This window comes from Gallus gallus, chromosome 13, assembly GCF_016699485.2.
Source record: "Gallus gallus isolate bGalGal1 chromosome 13, bGalGal1.mat.broiler.GRCg7b, whole genome shotgun sequence".
NCBI classification, from domain to species: domain Eukaryota; kingdom Metazoa; phylum Chordata; class Aves; order Galliformes; family Phasianidae; genus Gallus; species Gallus gallus.
This window is the reverse complement of record NC_052544.1, coordinates 15,998,565-16,016,467: the sequence shown is the minus strand read 5'-3', so window position 1 is coordinate 16,016,467 and position 17,903 is coordinate 15,998,565. Positions and strand designations below refer to the sequence as shown.

Here is a 17,903-nt window from a genome sequence, read left to right as displayed (position 1 = left end):
CTTCCTTGTTCGATTATGGTAATGTGGGAGCACTTCTGACACTTGCGTAATTGTTCATGCAGCTTGAGAATCTCAGCCTACTTGCTTTGGTGGCAGTTTCTATAGAATCTGCATTTTTATGTATTTTATTTTCATCTATTATTATTTCACGGTGGGAAAACGTAAGAAGCTACCAGCAGGACTGATATCACTGGAGCAATACCTCTCTATTGAATACTTTAGCTTTTCAACTTCTGCTCTGGATGTAATCTGGTAACTGCAAACGTTGGCAGAGTTAGTGGCAGGTCAGTGGAGAATGGCCCATCATGGAATTACTAAAGCAGACAAGCACATTATCACTATGACAAAAGAACTTTACTGCAGTACCTTCCTCTCGCCACAGTATGTTTGCAACTGCAGCATCAGAAAATTGGGGAAGCCAGAAAATAACCAAGAAAAAGAAAAAAAACAACAAAGCAATGTCAAAATTTTCATTGTAGCAAGTAACCGGATCAATATTCACGTTTAAATGAACTGTTTAACTTGTGATAAGTCCGTAACATTCATCCCAACACAGCAAACCATCAGGACAGGAGCTTACTTCAAAACACATTTGCTCTGCTTAGAGGCAATTCTGAAGCTATGATGTGGGCAAAACCTCGCTGATAGGAAGACAACTTCAGCCTGTGCAAAGATCAAAGCCTTACAGAACTGAAGATGCCATCTTCAAATGTAATTGGAGGTACGGTACAGGCTGTGACTCTCCTACAGCTCCAATGAGCACACCACATCTTTCAGAAGCCTGAGATGGGCAGTTATGGCAGCTACACGCTTTGCAGCATTTCTTCTCTGAATTTCATGTGAGAGCTGCATTTTCTTTTAGGATTCAGACCCTACATCTATATTTGAATTTCAATTTATGATACATCCAATTATTTCTCAACATACTGTAATTTTCCTTGCTCAAGTATTCATGATATTAACAAGAGTACATAAATCTGTTTAATGAGGAAAGGAATATATTTCCTGAAGAATTGCCATGAGAATGCATATTTATGGCCAACTTCTGTATTAACAGCCAGAAAATAGCAAAAATCACATTTACACCTAGACTTTTAGTATCACCAGGAACCCAGGCAATCTCCCAGGTAGTTAAGGCAGCAGAATTAGGAAGGCTCAGGCCTCTGTGAGCTTTTCCATGGGGACAACTAATCACCTCCTTCATTAATTGTGTTCTGGGGACAGCACAGACAAGGTAACAGTGCCACACTCCAGTGGGAGATACGCAGCTAGGAGTTGCTGTGAGAACATTTATCTCTGAAGTGGAAGATAATTTCATGCCAAGGGAAACCTATTTTGCTAGTTAGAGATGTAAAGAAAGACAAAATAAATAATCCAATCAGAGCACCTTTCAAGCATCTCAATATTTGAGAAATTCAACTTGCAACTGGCTGAAAAAGTCTTGTACAGACAGCAAAAAAATGTATTTCTGAAACCATCTCTTGTTCCACAGAACGTTACATTTTGATCTAAAAATGCTGCCAGCTCATTACTTCAGTCAAGTTGTTACCCATACCAGCACAATTCTGGCACATGAAAGGCATCACTGTCCTGCAAAGTGGTTTTACCTTCCCCACAATTCCTTCTCAAAACCATAACCAATCCTTACGAGTCAGAGCCCCACGGAATGCATGCAATGAACTAGATTATTGAACTGCATGTGTGCCATCTCACTTTAAATATGCTTTAAAGAAAGAAATATGTGGTAAATGAAGCTTACGGGTCTTTCTTGCGGAATCTTCTATGAAAAGTGAAGATATGTCCTCATCCACTCCCACTTCATTCTTAGCAATGCAGGTATAGGCACCAGTGTCTTCATACCGAACACTGCTGATGTGGAGCTCACTCCCGTTTGCTGCAAGAGAGACACCCATGAGCAGAGCTCCTGATCACTGCTATCTGACTCCACCCCAGCATGGTGCTCCCACTGCATCAGAAGGGGCTTTGGAGGAATCCTTATGAGAGCTGATGTGTTGCTTCTTTCCATCAGCACATACATACTTTGTGCCAGAAACAAAGCAAAATCCTGAGGGCAGACAGAAAGTTAAAGGCATGCCTTGTTAAGTATCGCTTGGTTCAGTGGAAAAACAAAACCACATTGACTTCGAAAATGGTTTTTCACCACATCACCAAAAAGTTGGCTTTGGGAGAGGTCTCTCTCAACTCCTATTGCTTTCATTTCGCAACTAGAATCATTATCCAAAACTTTTTTGAGACACTGCACCCAAAAGAAGGACAGCTGTGCTGCCAGTGCTGGTGGAGGGCTGCAATGCACTGTGGCACAGTCAGGACAGTAAGGAGCTGGTTTTTAATAGTTTTGCAATTCACAAAGAAATCCAATTGTTTTTCACTGGGTCTGTTACATCCTTATTTGGAATATAGGGACCAACAGAAGGTGGCTGAGAGGAGACACGCTGATTCTCAGCAGAACTGCACCCTGTGTAGTCCTCATACCCGAACAAACCATGTAATGCCTCAGACCCGAACAAATGATTTAATGCACTGTTCCTCTGATGTGCAAAGACATACGCAGGAGGAAAGGCAGAGGAGAATCAGGAGCAGTGTCTTTTAACAGAGCACTGTTACCACTTACGTCAATCAATACTGTATTTCCCGAGAAATTCACTGGAGAAGGAGATAAAAAGGAAGAACAGGGGGTTTGTAACACCGCTTTCAACAACTGTGGCTTAGTGAAAGTACAAGAACTTCCAGCCTAAAGTGCAAAATAATCCTCCTTAATCCCCGTCTACAATACTTTAATTAATCACAATTCCGTTCTTACCCAGGAGCGTGAGCTGTTTGGATAGTTTTGGCATGATATCCATGCCGTTCTTCAGCCAGGTAATTCGGGGATTAGGGATGCCTTCGGCGTGGCACTTGAGGCTGGCCGACACGCCGGGCTCCTGCGCCTGCGTCTCGGGGTAGACGCGGATCACCGGCGGCACTGCGGGGACAAGGAGTGGAGGTGCTGAGCTCAGGCGCCAGCCCGTGGCTCTCAGCTCAAAGCTACAGCCCAGCTTAGAGCAGAACACAGGAAATAATAGAAGAGAACAAACTAATAAAGCAATGCCAGGGAACAACCTGGATATCGGATGTGGTATTTAGGCCACTCTGGCTTGCCTTCGTTAAATGACTGATTGAACTTTGGTGAAGTTGGATTAACACCTAAGGAAGGCACTCATACATTGAAAAATTAAAGTTTAAGTTCTATTGAATCCTTTTAAGGGAGCGTTTCAGGCCCTACCCATTGCTTTCCTATTAGACAGACCAGGATTCAACCTTTTAAATAAATATGCATAAGAAAATGGCCTATATATTTACTACCTGTTATTCTAAACAAATAAAGTGTTCATAATTCATTTTTCTGAGAGGCTTTCAAACTGTGACTTACCTTGTCTCAGGAAGCCGCCTCTGAACCATTTAATACACTAAATTGGCAGAACGACCAATTATATTACCATTTCAGACAAGTCCATTGATTTTCAATCATGCTGCTTTATTGCTCAAACCAACCAGACTTAATACTTCCCATTAACTATTTCTTAACAATATCCTCACGTTCTCTGCACAGTGCTCCTCCTGGCACCCCCAGGGGACACATATTCCAGAATTAAACTTACTAGAATATTTCAACAATAACATTTTAGGGAGCACAGAAGGACCAGAACCATCCAAGTTAGCAGTGCCGATGGCACTGGAAAGGTGGTCTTGGGCTGCTCTGCTCCATAACCGAGTGGTCAGCTGGGAGCCGGACAGGAGGTGTGGGGACTCAACACACACCTGTAGGAAGCTGTTCTGTTTTGTAAAGCCATGGTCAGAATCACACCTGGATGCAACACATGGGTCGGGGCAACCTGGGGGCCCAACTCAAGGAAAATGAGCCACCTGTGTCAAGGTCAGCAGGGGCTGGCAGAGAGTCAAGGAGAATGTCTGAGTGTGGATGGAGGGCACTGCGATGCCCAGACGAGTAAGTAACAAACTTCCACTGAAATACATTGGTTTAAAGTACCTAACTCCCTACTGTGCTTTTACATCGTCCATCGTTAGCCTACAGGACTGACAAAATTAAATGCACTCAACAGTTGCTTTAGAACAAAATGAAATCTGTGTTTGCAGCATGCTATATATCCATATACCCATCTGGGGATAGTTTGAATAATTACGCTCACTAGCACACACTTTACATCTTTTTATTTCTATTTTTTTTATGAGCCTTACCAGAGAGAGACGTATTTTACCCCTGTCTAACCTACCAGCTGCTTAAAAAAGCACTGAGTCATCAGCTCTGGTTAATACTTGGAACGAAATCAGCCATGACAGAAAGCCCTCAAGTCTACTTGTTTTTATAGCTTTAAAAGAGAGGGATTGTTCAAATGTAATCTGAGAGGAAACGCCTGGAGGCAACTGGGAAGCAAAAAAAATGAGGACATTTAGCAAAAGCATGTCTTTAAATCCCACTTCTGCACTGGCCAGGTGGACTTATTTCCTTTTCTTCCACTTCCTTTGCTTACAAAGAAAAGGAAATGTGCTGTAAGGAGCACGGCAGTCAGTGCAGCACAGCATGAGAGCTTTTTAATCAGGAGGATACCAAGTCAAGACGTTTTTTTTTTTTAATTGGGTGTGCAGCTTTTAAATAAAAGCACTCACTGTTTTTTTTGTTTTTTACCTTCTCTTTCTGCCATTGCTGTCAGGACTGATGATCCTCCTGACTCCTGGAGGTGTCCAGTGGAGTGGGAGAAGAGCAGAGAAAGCTCTGCAGCTGGAGCTGCTCTGTGCATCAGTATGAGATACAGCATCCACGTGGTTTGGGTGAATAAGACTGAGTCGTGAGCTTCTGATTCCTGCTGTACCTTGGAAGGTTAATTTCAGTTTCTGTGAGCAAATATCTCCAGGTGCGGTAAGAAATTCATTTTCATCCACTTTGATAGAATTGTATGAAGGTCCTGCAACCAATGCCTGTTTCAGACGAGATCTGTTTGCTACTAAGAGCATTTCTAGAACTACAATTAGGACTGAGGTCCACTGAAAGCCTGCATAACTTACTGAGGTTCAGAGATGGATCACAGAATCACCAAGGTTGGAAAACATCTCCAAGCTCATCCAGTCCAGCCATCCACATACCACCATTTCCTCATTAAACCATTCCCCTCAGTACAGCAACAAGCAGGTGGTTTGCCTTCTAGAAAAAACCTCATTAAAAAGACTCTCACAAGACTCAAACAGGCGAGATTCCCAAACCCTGGTGAAGCCAACTGGTGCTCAGTGTTCCAGAGAGCTTCCCTAACTCTCTGGAAGGAGCTCATATTGCACATCATAGCTCAGGGGTCCCAGACACTGCATCAGTGTTGTGGGTGAAAACTGGCTGAACTTGAAATGACAGCAAGGTGTGCATCTTTTCAGTAGTGACTACTAAGGAGACTGCTTGTTTTCGCCTTGCAAAAAACGTGTTGCACCTCTGTTCTTGCTTTCTTATCATTCTCCTGCTCCTTTCATTTTAAAAACTTTTTATTTCTCCTCACTTGTCTTGCATAATTCATTGCACAGGTAAATTATTGCATGCAACTGCCTTGCGATAACAGCAAACTGCAGAATGCATTTTTATTGTCCTTGTTACAAATTAATACATTCCAAGTAAGCACATTTTACTTTAAACTTGCAAAGATTTCAGCTCCAGACTTTGGAATATATGGATTACCTTTTGCTATTTCCCTTGGTGAATATATATCATTACTAACCATTACTGTGCCTGCAGCCAAAGGCAATATAAAAAGGCTATTATCTTAAGCAAAGTTGGGGAAAAAAAAAAAAGGCACTCAAACAAGTAGGAGATTAGGAAGGTTGCCTACTACTGCATGCTGAGTAGTCCCTTCCTTACAGATCCTTACAGTAAAACAGCTCAGGTGATAAAGCACACGATGGGTACAGATAGCACTATCAAGCCCTAAAGACATACATTGCTGCTGCAGCACCTATATACAGCAGTGGTTATTTAAATTAATACATTAATCATTCATTTCAGATGGTTTAATCTTCCCATTTATGATTTGACAGGAGTTTGCAGTCTTATGTATTTTCTCTTGAAATGCCACATTAACAAAACCCGTGTTTAAGACATCTCTGTTATTTGAAAACTTGTCCTGTTGGACATTGGGCTGAAGATTGAATTGGTTTTTTCCAACTAGTTTCAAGGAATACAATATTCTGATTTATGCTGATGTTTTGCAGAGTGCAAGGACCACGGAAAATGATGCCCCACACTCAGCAGTCTCTTGATTTGCAAACTATCAATTTTCATAGTTGATTACAATTTTATGAGATTCTTTATCCTCACCAACTCTTTTTCCTCTTGAAAGTGATAAATGGCCCTTCCTCCCCACAGTCGGTACATGCTGAACACATTTTCCAAGCAATATCCATACACAGGAGAGAACATAATTTTCCTACTGTTCTTCGCTTTTCCTGATCAAAGACATAGCACCCAAGATGAATTTTTCATTCTTAAACTCAGTGCTGCCTTTCAACACATTCATTTCTTCCACAGACACGAAAGGCCACATCTATAAATACACTGACTTACACAGTACCACTGCTGGGAATCCTAAGGTCAATGAGCCCACCCTAAAGATACCCCACCACGTGTCTCACAAGTGCTTTGTGCCTCTCGCCCAGCAGACGCCACCCAATGGTTTGGGCCATCCATGTGGTGAGTTTCATGTTTTGTGCTCAGCAGTGTTCTCATCTTGGTCTGTCCACAGCAGCCTCTGAGTCTGCCTGTGTTAGCTGTGGGATCCCAGAAGAGCTGAGCAAGTCCTGAGGAATACTGCAGATGGAAGCATTGCTTCCTGCAGCCCTGTGCTAAAAGTTCTGATAAATATTTCAGTGGGTTTGCTCAGTTGTTTGCACAGGAGCAGCAGGACAGTACAGTTCAGGTACCTCAGAGGCTGCACAACTGCGTGTTTCCCCTGATTCTGTGTGCTTAAATGTGGATACAAGGTAAGCACTGCATGGTGTTCAGCAGCTGAGCAAAACCATTCCCCCCCCCCCTCTTCAGCTAGGTCAGAAAAAAAACAACAAACCAGAGCATGCAAAGAGGGTATATGTGGCCAGGATAGGATTATTTTAAGGCGAAAAAAGCAATAAAAGGAGAAGACCTTGTAAGCTGAAGCTATGAGCCTCAGCAATGAGCCAGACAGTATAAAAAGGATCAGAGGACACCAGGAGAGGGACTGCAGCTCCCAAAGGCACTGAATCAACTGAAACCTGCCCAAAGTGGGGACCTGCCTGCACAGACACAGAGCTTGGCAAGGACTGGGGATAAACCCACTGCTTCCAAGTGGTTTTTCTTTCCCTACTTATTCCCCATAGAGAAACTTGGAGCTTTCTCTATTTCAAATGAAAGAAAAAAAAATCAGGTTGTTTTTTGTAGAATAAAACGGAACAAAACAAAAACTAAATCCAAACTGTCTGTTTGATGTTAGAAGTGAATTATCCCCTCCCTGGGGGAGGCAGGCAAGCAGATACATCCCAGTTCTGGCTGACTTACTGCTGTCACATCCCCTTACAGCTTTAGTCTAATACAGAACAGCAGCAGCAAAAAGTCCACATTGAAGATGAAGTTTTTAGTCTGATACGGGCAGACAGAGACAGTCCCCAGTGCTGAACACAGACAATGAACTATACTTAGATTCTCTACATCTTCACTCAGTTCAGCTCAGCTTCTCCCCTCTTCTCCTGTCAGGAGAAATTCCTCAATTTGTCCTTTATGGCTCTAAAAAGCAAGAAGGATTTCGGAGATGTGCTCAGCCTCGGGATGTGTCTGAGGGTGAGCAGCACTGTGCTGCCATCGGCCCTGCAGCCCCACCATCAGCGGCTGCGGAAGCAGTAACACCAGCAGGAGTGGGGGGGGAAACTTAGGGATGTGGGCAGCCACACTGACTGCAAAGTCCTGGTTCTGCAAAGCCTGGCAGCTCATCTGGGAATACCAGGTGCTCTAAAACAAAGTGTTTTCATCCTACAGTGTTTTCATAGAATCATTCAGCTTGGAAGAAGCTTCTAAGATCGCCACATCCAACTCCAGCCCACCCCTGTGCTCACTGACCGCATCCCCAAGTGTCACATCCCCCACTGTGGAATATCTCCAGGGACAGTGACTCCCCTACTCCCTGGGCAGCTGTGCCAGTGCCCGACTGCCCTTTAGAGAAGGAATTTTCCCCCATACCCAAGCTGAACCTGCCCTGGCACAACGTAAGGCCACCCCCTCTCATCCTATCGCTGTTACCTGTTATCTCCTTTCAGTACCTGTAGCTTTCTAGCAAGCCTGGGCTGACAGCAGAACGCATGGCATTTTTTTTTTGCAGTGTTTAACAACCACATAGCAACACTGAAAATACAACATATAATTATTCCTTTTTTTTTTTTATCATTGAGTTCTTGCACTAATAAGACTCACATACAGCTATGCTATGAAACTTTCACTCAAAAAGCAAACATGGAGTTCAACCCAAGCAGCAGGCAGAGGCACACTGCAGCTCCAAACCATGAGCACAGCCCTCCCTGCACTCCCCTCAGCTCTCCTCCCATCCTGGTTTTAGTTTCAAAGCATTTGGGCCTTAAATTCTCAGTGATGATAAAGACTACATTGTCGCCTGCCAACTAAACTCCATTCAGGCCTCATAATATATCACATAATATAACGGGATTAAGTTGTTAGCATGCTTTCCTTTCAGCTGCCATTCATCAAACAAATAGCACTTTGAGGAAGGAAACCTATTTTCCCAGCTGCAGCACACACAATCTAGTTATCCGTAGTGCTGAGATTTCGCAGTTTACTCTCTCAAAAGATGACAAATTATTATGTGGAAACATTAAGTCTGTTTTCATTCAAATCAAGTGGATGCTCTGCGCTCCTCCCCAGGCACTCGCTGTGGGTGGAGCATGCAGGCATGGCCAAAGACCTGAGCTGCAACCAAACCTACACCCAACACCTGAGCACTCCCGTGCTGTTTCCCTTTGGATCAGCCTCTGTTAACTGGGTGTAGTCATCTGCTCTCTTCTGTCGATGAGCTCTCTTTGGCAGAGGTCTGTGCACACCTATAGAAGTAACTAAACAATATTTTTCCTTGTGAAGGATCTACTGTAACAAAGCTGCTGATTCAATACGTTCATAGCAGAATGCAGGAAAATCTGAAGTAAAGACAGGATTGGATTTATGTCAGCAGAGGTTTCAAATGGGACAGTGATTTTCTTGGTCCCTTGTGCTCTCATTCTCATCTCAACAAAGAGTGGGGCAATGACATCTGTATCCCATTCCTGTGTGAACTGGACACAAAATAGGAACATCAATCACAGCCAGAGGACTGCATTACCTGCATCATTACAGGACATGGGGAGCAGCACAGAGGGACCCTGCAGGCAGGGGCTGAGATGCATCCCTTGCTCTGTGCATGGGGAAGGATGGACATGAACCAAGTGCCCCGTGAAACACCAGTTTGAGTCAATGTAGCTTTAAACTCAGCCCAACTGAGTCTGAGCCCAGAAGAACGATAGCCAATGTCTGAATGAAAGTCCCACCAGGCTCAAACGTGGCCCAGGGGGGTGGATGAATGAGATGCTGGAATACGACCTGCACGGTTCTCTCACCTGGAGAATGGTTTGCCCTCATTTTGCAGCCCAGTGGGCTGTGCCTTCAGCTGATGTGAACAGCCCTCTGCTGAACCAAGCTGGCTACAGGCAGGTAATGACTGGTACCCAGCTGTGAGGTGGACCGCTAGTTCTGCAAACACCGTGCTGTGTTTATTTAAATAACCTGCCCTATTTCGTGCAAAAGAAATTATTCTCTGGAAGATGGAAGTATTGAAGCAACAAAAGCAGCCATGAGTCCAAGAGAGGCTCTGAAACACCGCTCTAAGACTCTGTGGAAATGCTACACAAATGGTCAAACAAGCTGTCAGTGCCAGCTGCAGCCCAGGTAATGGCACACACGTCCCCCTGTGCTCCCTTTCTTTCCCACTGCCCGTGTGATAGCACAAGCGAGCCAACTGCTGGTGCCTTTGCTCTGCTACACACAGCCAATTTGTTGCACGGCTCCGTGTCTTTGTGCAAAGGAGACCAACCCGCAGCTTTGCTTACAGGAACGTTTTCAGTGGATTGTCACACATGCCATTTACTAACCATTCACCTGAAGGATGTGGGTCTGATACAGCTCTTCATAGCCGTAGGCATGACAGGTGTAATTGCCCATGTGAATAGTTGTTACCTTGGTGATGTAGAGGGAATCGTCTTCTCCAAAATCCTGTAGCAACAAAAGACAGGAAAGGCACCTTATTATTTAGTAAAAGTGTGTTACACACCGCGGGAAGGGAGGTGACCTGCTCAGCAGTTTGGAGAGCAGCACAGCTTGGGAACACAGCCTGAATTCCGAGCAGCAAATTTCAGAGTTCATAAATCAACGCGAAGAAGAAAATGAGCAGCAATTTCAGAGTAAGGCAAAGTAACTCATCTGAGAATATGAACTTTTGTGCCGGTTGTTAACAAGGTGCTTTTTGCACATAAAAAAAAAAAAGATAGCAATCTCCAGCTGTTTAATTTATAGAGAAATTTAACATCTACCCGTTAACCTCAGGTGCGCAGCACACAACTTCGGGGCGGGCTGAGGCTTCCTTTAGCTGTGCTGGTTCTCAGAAAACACACGGTAACCTTGAGACTTGCTGAGGAAGAGCTGAGGCTGTTTGTCAGCTCTCAGACCACATTCCAGGCAGGAGACAGGGAAAAAAACAAAGGATTTCTTTCAGAGAAACTTCCCTGGAGTCAGCCTGCCTTCATCTGTAACTGCCTGACAAGTATCCTTCTTTTTCTCCCCCTTCCCTTTCCCACATCTGCTCTCACGCTGCAATGTTTGGTTGTCAGCAGGGAACAGGGCTGTTATAGGGAGGTTTGGGCACTGAATGTTTTGCACAACTGCACTGTTTAGGAATATATGTCAAGTTATATTGAACAGAATGGTAGGGCTGATAGGTACACAAAGCAGCTTCTTTTGTTACTCCATTAACAGCCCCCAAATGTTCACACCTTCATGCAAACCCAGAAGGATATACTTAAAGAACAGTTAATGAGCTTAAAGAATGATGTTCCCTTAATTAACTCCATGCATGAAGCATGCTAAATTCAACTCCTTGCACAATTTCATCACAACCGTATGGTAAAAATCAATTAATGATCAGGGTGGCATGAAAGCAGCACAACAGGGTGAGCGTTGGAGAGCTGGAATGGCAAAGTCACACTCCTTGTGCAATCCCTTCTGCTGCTCTTCCTCCCCACAGCCCAGCCCTGGGGCACCAAAGGAAAGCGTGGGGACTTCCCTAACTTTTAGGCCTGCTACAAGGCAGAGCTTGCAGGTGGGACAACATTTTGCTCTTCTTCTGATCTGAGGGGGGCAGAAATAATGGTGCTGTTTCTGCTCTCTGCTGCCCATCGTGTGCTGCTGCTCTGACAGCACCGCAGAGCACAAACACGTGCACAGGTCTGAATGAGAACAAATCCAAAGATGTCCCTGAAATTAGTTATCCATAGCCAAAAGCATCTCAGATATGAGTGCTGCTTTGGGTGTCACGCAGATGGGGCGTTTAGAACGAGCAGGTTAAGCTACCCAATACATCACAGATATCTATACTGAAGATTTCCCACTTCCAGCATTTGCCTGCTTTCTTGCCAGCTAGATCTTTCCTGCTGAAAAGCAAAGGTGCATGAATAACTGCAAATAGAAGAGCTATCAGCCCTGCTCAAATGATATTTGCACGAGATAGAGAAGATGCTTGCAGCGGACGGGACTCAATAACAGTTTTTCAAGTTAAGCCCAAAGCAACTCAGATTGAGTTCAGGTCAATAAAGGCAGGACGACCACTTTTATGGGATGATTTATACGGAGTGGTGGAAATGCAGTACAATGCAATCTTTTCAGTCCTAAGCACATTGCTTCCTTTAAGATACCTCAGCAAAATGCTGTGGCTGCTTGGTTTGTGCTCCGTAATTGTCTTTTTAGGGACAATCTGTTTTCTTCAATGTGCACAAATGTATTAATGTAATACATTTAATACAATAACCCTTACAAAAACAAACCCATGCCAGATTACAGGATTATTCTCTTCCTCTCCAAATGCGTTTTTTGTTGTGAAGAGAAGCTTTGGTTGGTAAAAGCATGGTTTATGGCATTTAAAATCTATTTTCTGTCTTCCAGCACTTAAAAACAGCCATCAAATATGATTCAGGCAATGCTGTACCTTTCATGTCAGGCTCAGAAGGGAAATAATCTGCTCTACATTAGAGGTCATGGGACCACAACGTTATCGAGAATCCCAGAGTTAGGGGTGGGAAGGAAAACATGATCACCAAATTGAGGTTCAATACCAAAACTTCCGTCGCTACAAAAAGAATGCTGAATTCTGTAACAAATCAGTGCCTCTTCCCGTGTGCTTATTTATTGCAGCTTACGGTTTCTCCCTGTGTTTCCCTGTGGATATAATTAGTGCATGAAGATTTCACGGCTACATTTGATATATATGCATGCATTCTTATGCACAAACACTTTCTGTTTATACTGCTATATAAAGGTAGAGTTCTTCGAATAAAAGTCCTCAAAAACCATTTACCATAAAATATTTTTAGAGCCAAGTTCTGAGCTTGTTCTGCCATCCTTCCACCCACCCACCCCTGCATACACACACATCCACGTAAAGTTTCCTGGGGAGAACTGGCAGGAAGAGGTTGAGATGGGCAAAGGGAATGGGAAGAATTAATGCTAGAAAAAGGCAGAGGAGACATTTCTGCGTGCTTTGGCTTTTTCAGATGGCCTTGGCTTGCAAAGCCAAGTTCCCAAGTCACTACAAGCCTGAAAGCAGTCAGAAGGAGCCATAAACATCTATAAAAATGATGTAACACAATTCTTCCCTCCTAAAGCTATCACACCTTTCAAGCAGAGCATCTCATGGCCGCCTGAAGTCACAGTGCTGCGCAACCCTGGGAGGTGGGTCTGCCCTACAATCCCCTCACGAAGCAGAAAGGCAAACTGCAGAGATGTCTTTACGCACAGTCCCATGGCAAAGGATAAGCAAGCAGGAGAAAGGGTAGAAAGTCACTTCCGGGGCATAGTTTTCCTCTGTTACTGCTGAAGCTGAATTTTCTTGTGCAGGGGAAGAAATAGAAGCAATGAAAATGTATGAACAAGAGGCAGAAACCCTTCCAACAGCTACAGAGCAGCAAGCCTTGCAGGAAAGTGGTCAGATAAGGACGAGGTGTTCCTCACCTCCATTTTATGAATTTCGTTATAAAATTATTTTACATGTTCTGGGTTAAAAACTAAAAAAAAAAAAAAAAAAATCAGCAAGCTGTGCTTATCATTTTTCATAATTGATAAGGTCATCTTGTGACAGCTGACAAATGGACTCCCCCAGCAGTTCATCTTGTGTTCTTTCTCCCTTTTTGGAATCAAAGTTCTCTGCCCTTCATGAGCTTCTTTTACACCTCACAGCTTCCCTTCACGCAAAGGGCTGATTAAGTGATCTTGGGATACATTTGAACTTTTCAAGATTAAAAGAAAGCCACCACCTTGCATTTAAATTGCCAACAGTTCAGTAATCTGAAGAACACAACCCAAGTTGCCACTGCACACATTGCATTTCAAAAAACAACAAAGCAGATCCAAGAAAAAGGAAATGCACTTCTTTGTACTGAATTTCCCTTCCATCACCACTGATTACCCAAGGCATCAATTGCTCCAAACAGAAGATTTTTCATATTTATTTATCCCATTCCTCTTTTCTAATGCATTCCCTGGTCATGCAATCTGCTGCTGCTCAGAGACACGGCGCTTAGAAATGTGTAAAACATCGCCTATTGCTTGTAAATCCAGCTCCTGTTCTGTCTCAGGTGCAATGCATTATGGAGCTGGAACACCACAAATCTCCAGCTCTGACACACGGGGATGGGAGTGGGCACAGTGCTGGGGCAGCCCAGTGACACCACAACGATACCCACCTGCTTTCCTTTTCAGACCTTTTTCATAAAGCTTTCCAACAGGACTTGGGGTTGTTCCGACAGAGGGGGAACACATAGGAAAGGGTCACCAACCACCAGACCAGGCTGCCCAGAGCCACATCCACATCCATTTCCACTTCCATTTATTGGAGGAAAAACACCCAAACTGCTCTTAAATGGTTGAAAGGAACAAACCCAGATGAGCCCAAAGAAGCTGGGAACTTTCCCCACACTGCTCTGGTTCCTTCTCCAGACAAAGCCAGTCCTGGCACCGGGGCTCATTGGTGTCACTGGTTTTCCACTAGAGGGAAATCAACGCCGTCACACTTTCGTAACAACTAACACAGAGATGAAAATTCAACTGTTCACTTTAAAAAGCCTGCCTGATCCTCAGAGTCCTGGAAATCTCTCCCTGATAATGTTTACGGGGTTTTAAAACAAAATGTACCCAAGCATTTAATGAGATTATTATTATGCAAAATCTCCAACAATGGCTATCACTTGGAAAGTGATTTCTCCACACTAATCAAACGTCTCTGATCTTTTTCACAATAGACTCATGAGTGATTCATATAAAAATAATAAAAACTAAATTAGTCATGGCCTCTTAAATCACTTTCTTTGGTGCTCTTAATAATTCATTTCCAGAGACAAGCTGAGAACTTATGCTTCATTAATATTATTTGTTCTTGGTTTTACACACGCCATCTTACACTTTAGTACTCTACATGGAGGAAAATTCAGCCTCAAGCAAATGCCAGAAAACTGTTGCAAACACAGCCCGGTGGGATAGTAATTTATCTCTGTTCCTGTTTTGCTACTCAAGGAATTCAGCACAACAGAAGACTTGGCTGGCAAGCCAAAAAAGTCTTTTTTTCCTTGAATTATATGGTTATGGTCTTTTAAAATAATCATACAATTATTGCATAGATAAAGATGGATGACTTTATATCCCAAGAAACCCACAGAGACAATGTGATGAGGAAAACCCACGGTAGGTCTTCCTGCTGGAGCTGTTGGTGGAAGGGAGGGATGACTCAGTGAAGCATCTATTAGCCAGATCTACCACCCATTGCAGAGAATAAGTCTGATCAAACAACTGCTGACCTTGGGAGAAAACAGTATTCATCAGCTGCAGCTTTCTGCCCATGGCACAGAGGCAGGAACTCACAGCCTTTTGTTGGTAACCCAACTCTTGGTTGCATCAGTCTGAGCAAGTATTGGACAGCACATCTGATTCCAAAGAGCCCTAATCCATCTCACCCTCAGAGCTCTTCTGATGCATTTTGTAAGCTTGCCAGCCCAGTTACCTCAGCACTTCACAGCAGATGATTTTAATTGGCTCGCTCCTTTCCTCCTGCTCATTTTTAGAAGTTTCACACCATATTTATAGTTGTTCCCTGTTATAAAACTCAGACCGAGCATAAGCAATTCATCTCTAGGAGAGTTACACCTCACATCTCATGTGCCTCAAAAATTTCACAAGGTCTGTGCCCATCTGTAAGATGTGCAAACCAAACTAGCCAGGCTGCTGGGAGAATGCCTTCCTCCACAAAAATGAGAAGTGCAGGGAGGTGAACCCTTATAATCTAAGGGAAGTTAGGACCAGGTGAACAACTGCACTGTCTCCATGAAAGTACTCCTGCACCTGCAGTAGTCACCTGCAAACCTTGGGCCACAACACAGAATTAAGCTCTCCCACTGGAGGCACCACATGGATACAACTTCTATGGTCTTTACTATAGAAAAGTGAGAGATTATATGTTCAGAAAATACTGTAAGCATTAATTTTCCACTTGACCTCTATTTTGGAGCCTCCAAGACCTGAGATGCTACAAGCACTGTGTAATTTTGTAAATTTTGATTTGAAAAAGAAAAAACTTGGCTTTCAATATGCAAATTCCTGTAACGCACTCACATCACTTTATTACTGTAGCATTCAGGATGACACAGGGTTTGATCATTTTAAGGGCCTCATTCCTATCACTGGGATATTAAGTGAGGTTATTCACACCTGATCTTTTTATTATTTAACAATGGAGTTACATTCAAACCATCAACAGGGACATATCTACTTCATGCAGCCTGTTCTAATGAACAATCCGGTCCAGGAGACTTCTACTCTTAAGGTTGGCCATTTGCTTTGGTCTCCAAACATTACATGACAGAACCTGCATGAAGTTGGCACTGCTCTCTTCTGGAGAGGAGCACCCAAGACATCAAGAATTTGGTGTGTGGATCTCTTATTGGATGGACACCTCTCCCTGTACCTCCTACAAGATCAGCTAATTGATACACACAAGTGACAATACAAACGAATGATAGGCTGCACGTTGTAAGCTCCCAGGAGCGTGCTTTTTTAGGGCCATTATTCATTTTTCATCAGACTAGGAGAAAGCCTTCATCCCCTGAGTGCTTCCCCTGAGGGGAGCTGGCTCTGGAGTCTTGCATTTCTTCCTAGATAAGGATTTTTTTTGAGAGAAAGACACGCTACCCTACTCAGCATCTGCAGAAATGAAGAAATTTTAATCTCAAGCAACGAAAAGTGCATTTCTGAACCAATAATTTAATGTAGATCTGGGTTAAAGTGTATAGATGAACATGAAAAGAATAATGAGAACTACTCATGAATTAGTTCAAACTATTTGCATCATACTTTTGGTAATTCACCAAATTCTTATCTACCTGTGCTCTGTTACACTTGTTTTCTTATGGTAATATGCTCTTCTCTGTTGTTTGTGTATGTTTTCATCATGCTGCTGTAGATAAGCTTTTGTTTACAAGTTTCGTTCATAAATTTATGTATTTTCCTCCAGATGATGTCAAATCACATGAAACAATACCCTATAAATACATTTGACTCCACGTGGAGTTTTTTTTGTGTTTTCAAATTGAGGAATGCTTTCATAATCACAGATTTAGGACAGCATATTGCTTTTTCCTGGGAGGCAGAAGTATATTATTTTGAAAGATAACCCATTTTAACCAGTTTGCTATTTGTAGTCAAACATCAATTTACAGCTATCACAACCTCACCGGTTTCAGCTACACTGTAGTTATTTTCTTCATCAGAAAAGTTGATGCGACTTTTTTTAGTGCAGCTGCAAAAGCATTTATAATGGATAAATAACCTGGATGGGAAATGTATGGATAAATAATATTTTCATGCAAAAAGCAATCTTAAATGTTTGCAAGAAGAAATCATTTAATTACATGTACCATTAAGATGGCTCTTTTGTACCATCTATGCGACAACTCATTAACAGAGCTCTTCACCAACAAGACAAATTATTAATGTTGCTTACGAAAGCTTCTGATTAAGAGAGAAATGGAAAGTTATTAATACTTTGTTGCCACTCGAGATCTCTCATAAAAATGATTTAAGTAAAGCACATAAACATCCAGGCATTACAGAAACCTTCAGCCTCTCAGTTCTGCATAAATTTCGGGTTAGTTTGGTTTTTGTTGAACTTGTCTCTTCTACTGTTAATTTGGAACACAGTCAACCTTCTCATATCACGTTTATCAATAATCTTAAGGGAATAAAGCACAAAGGACTTTGCAGTGGTTCCTTCCCTCTGCTGTGCTCACACCATCTTTGAAGAGTTCTGCTTCTTCTGACTTGGACCAATATTTTCATCTGATTTCCTCAATTAGCATTTAGAAGAGAAGGAGTTTAATTGAAATATAATACAAGGATTTTTCCAAGTGCATGAATATCCTGTAGGTTTCTATGTGATTACCACTGTGCCAGGAGCAGGGAGGATTTTCTTGAACTTAAAAAGGTACAATTAATCTCCTGTTGCACTTCCAATTAGCCAAATTGCTAACCTTAT

General features: G+C 42.8%; 1 protein-coding gene across 9 annotated transcripts in view; it reads right to left on the bottom strand.

The window, feature by feature from the left end:
- The window catches only part of FSTL4 (follistatin like 4), a 186,562-nt gene that overhangs the window by 15,848 nt on the left and 152,811 nt on the right, over positions 1 to 17,903 (bottom strand). For 6 of the 9 annotated variants that reach the window (XM_015293992.3, XM_025154798.3, XM_015293991.4 and 3 more), the window contains exons 8-11: positions 10,210 to 10,330; positions 2,822 to 2,983; positions 1,760 to 1,894; positions 367 to 393 (exon numbers count right to left, since the gene is read on the bottom strand). In XM_015293992.3, coding sequence (XP_015149478.3) covers positions 367 to 393; positions 1,760 to 1,894; positions 2,822 to 2,983; positions 10,210 to 10,330 — 445 coding nt within the window. The remainder of the gene's footprint in view (positions 1 to 366; positions 394 to 1,759; positions 1,895 to 2,821; positions 2,984 to 10,209; positions 10,331 to 17,903) is intronic. The other 3 variants (XM_025154799.3, NM_204502.3, XM_040646840.2) reach the window with 1 other exon arrangement.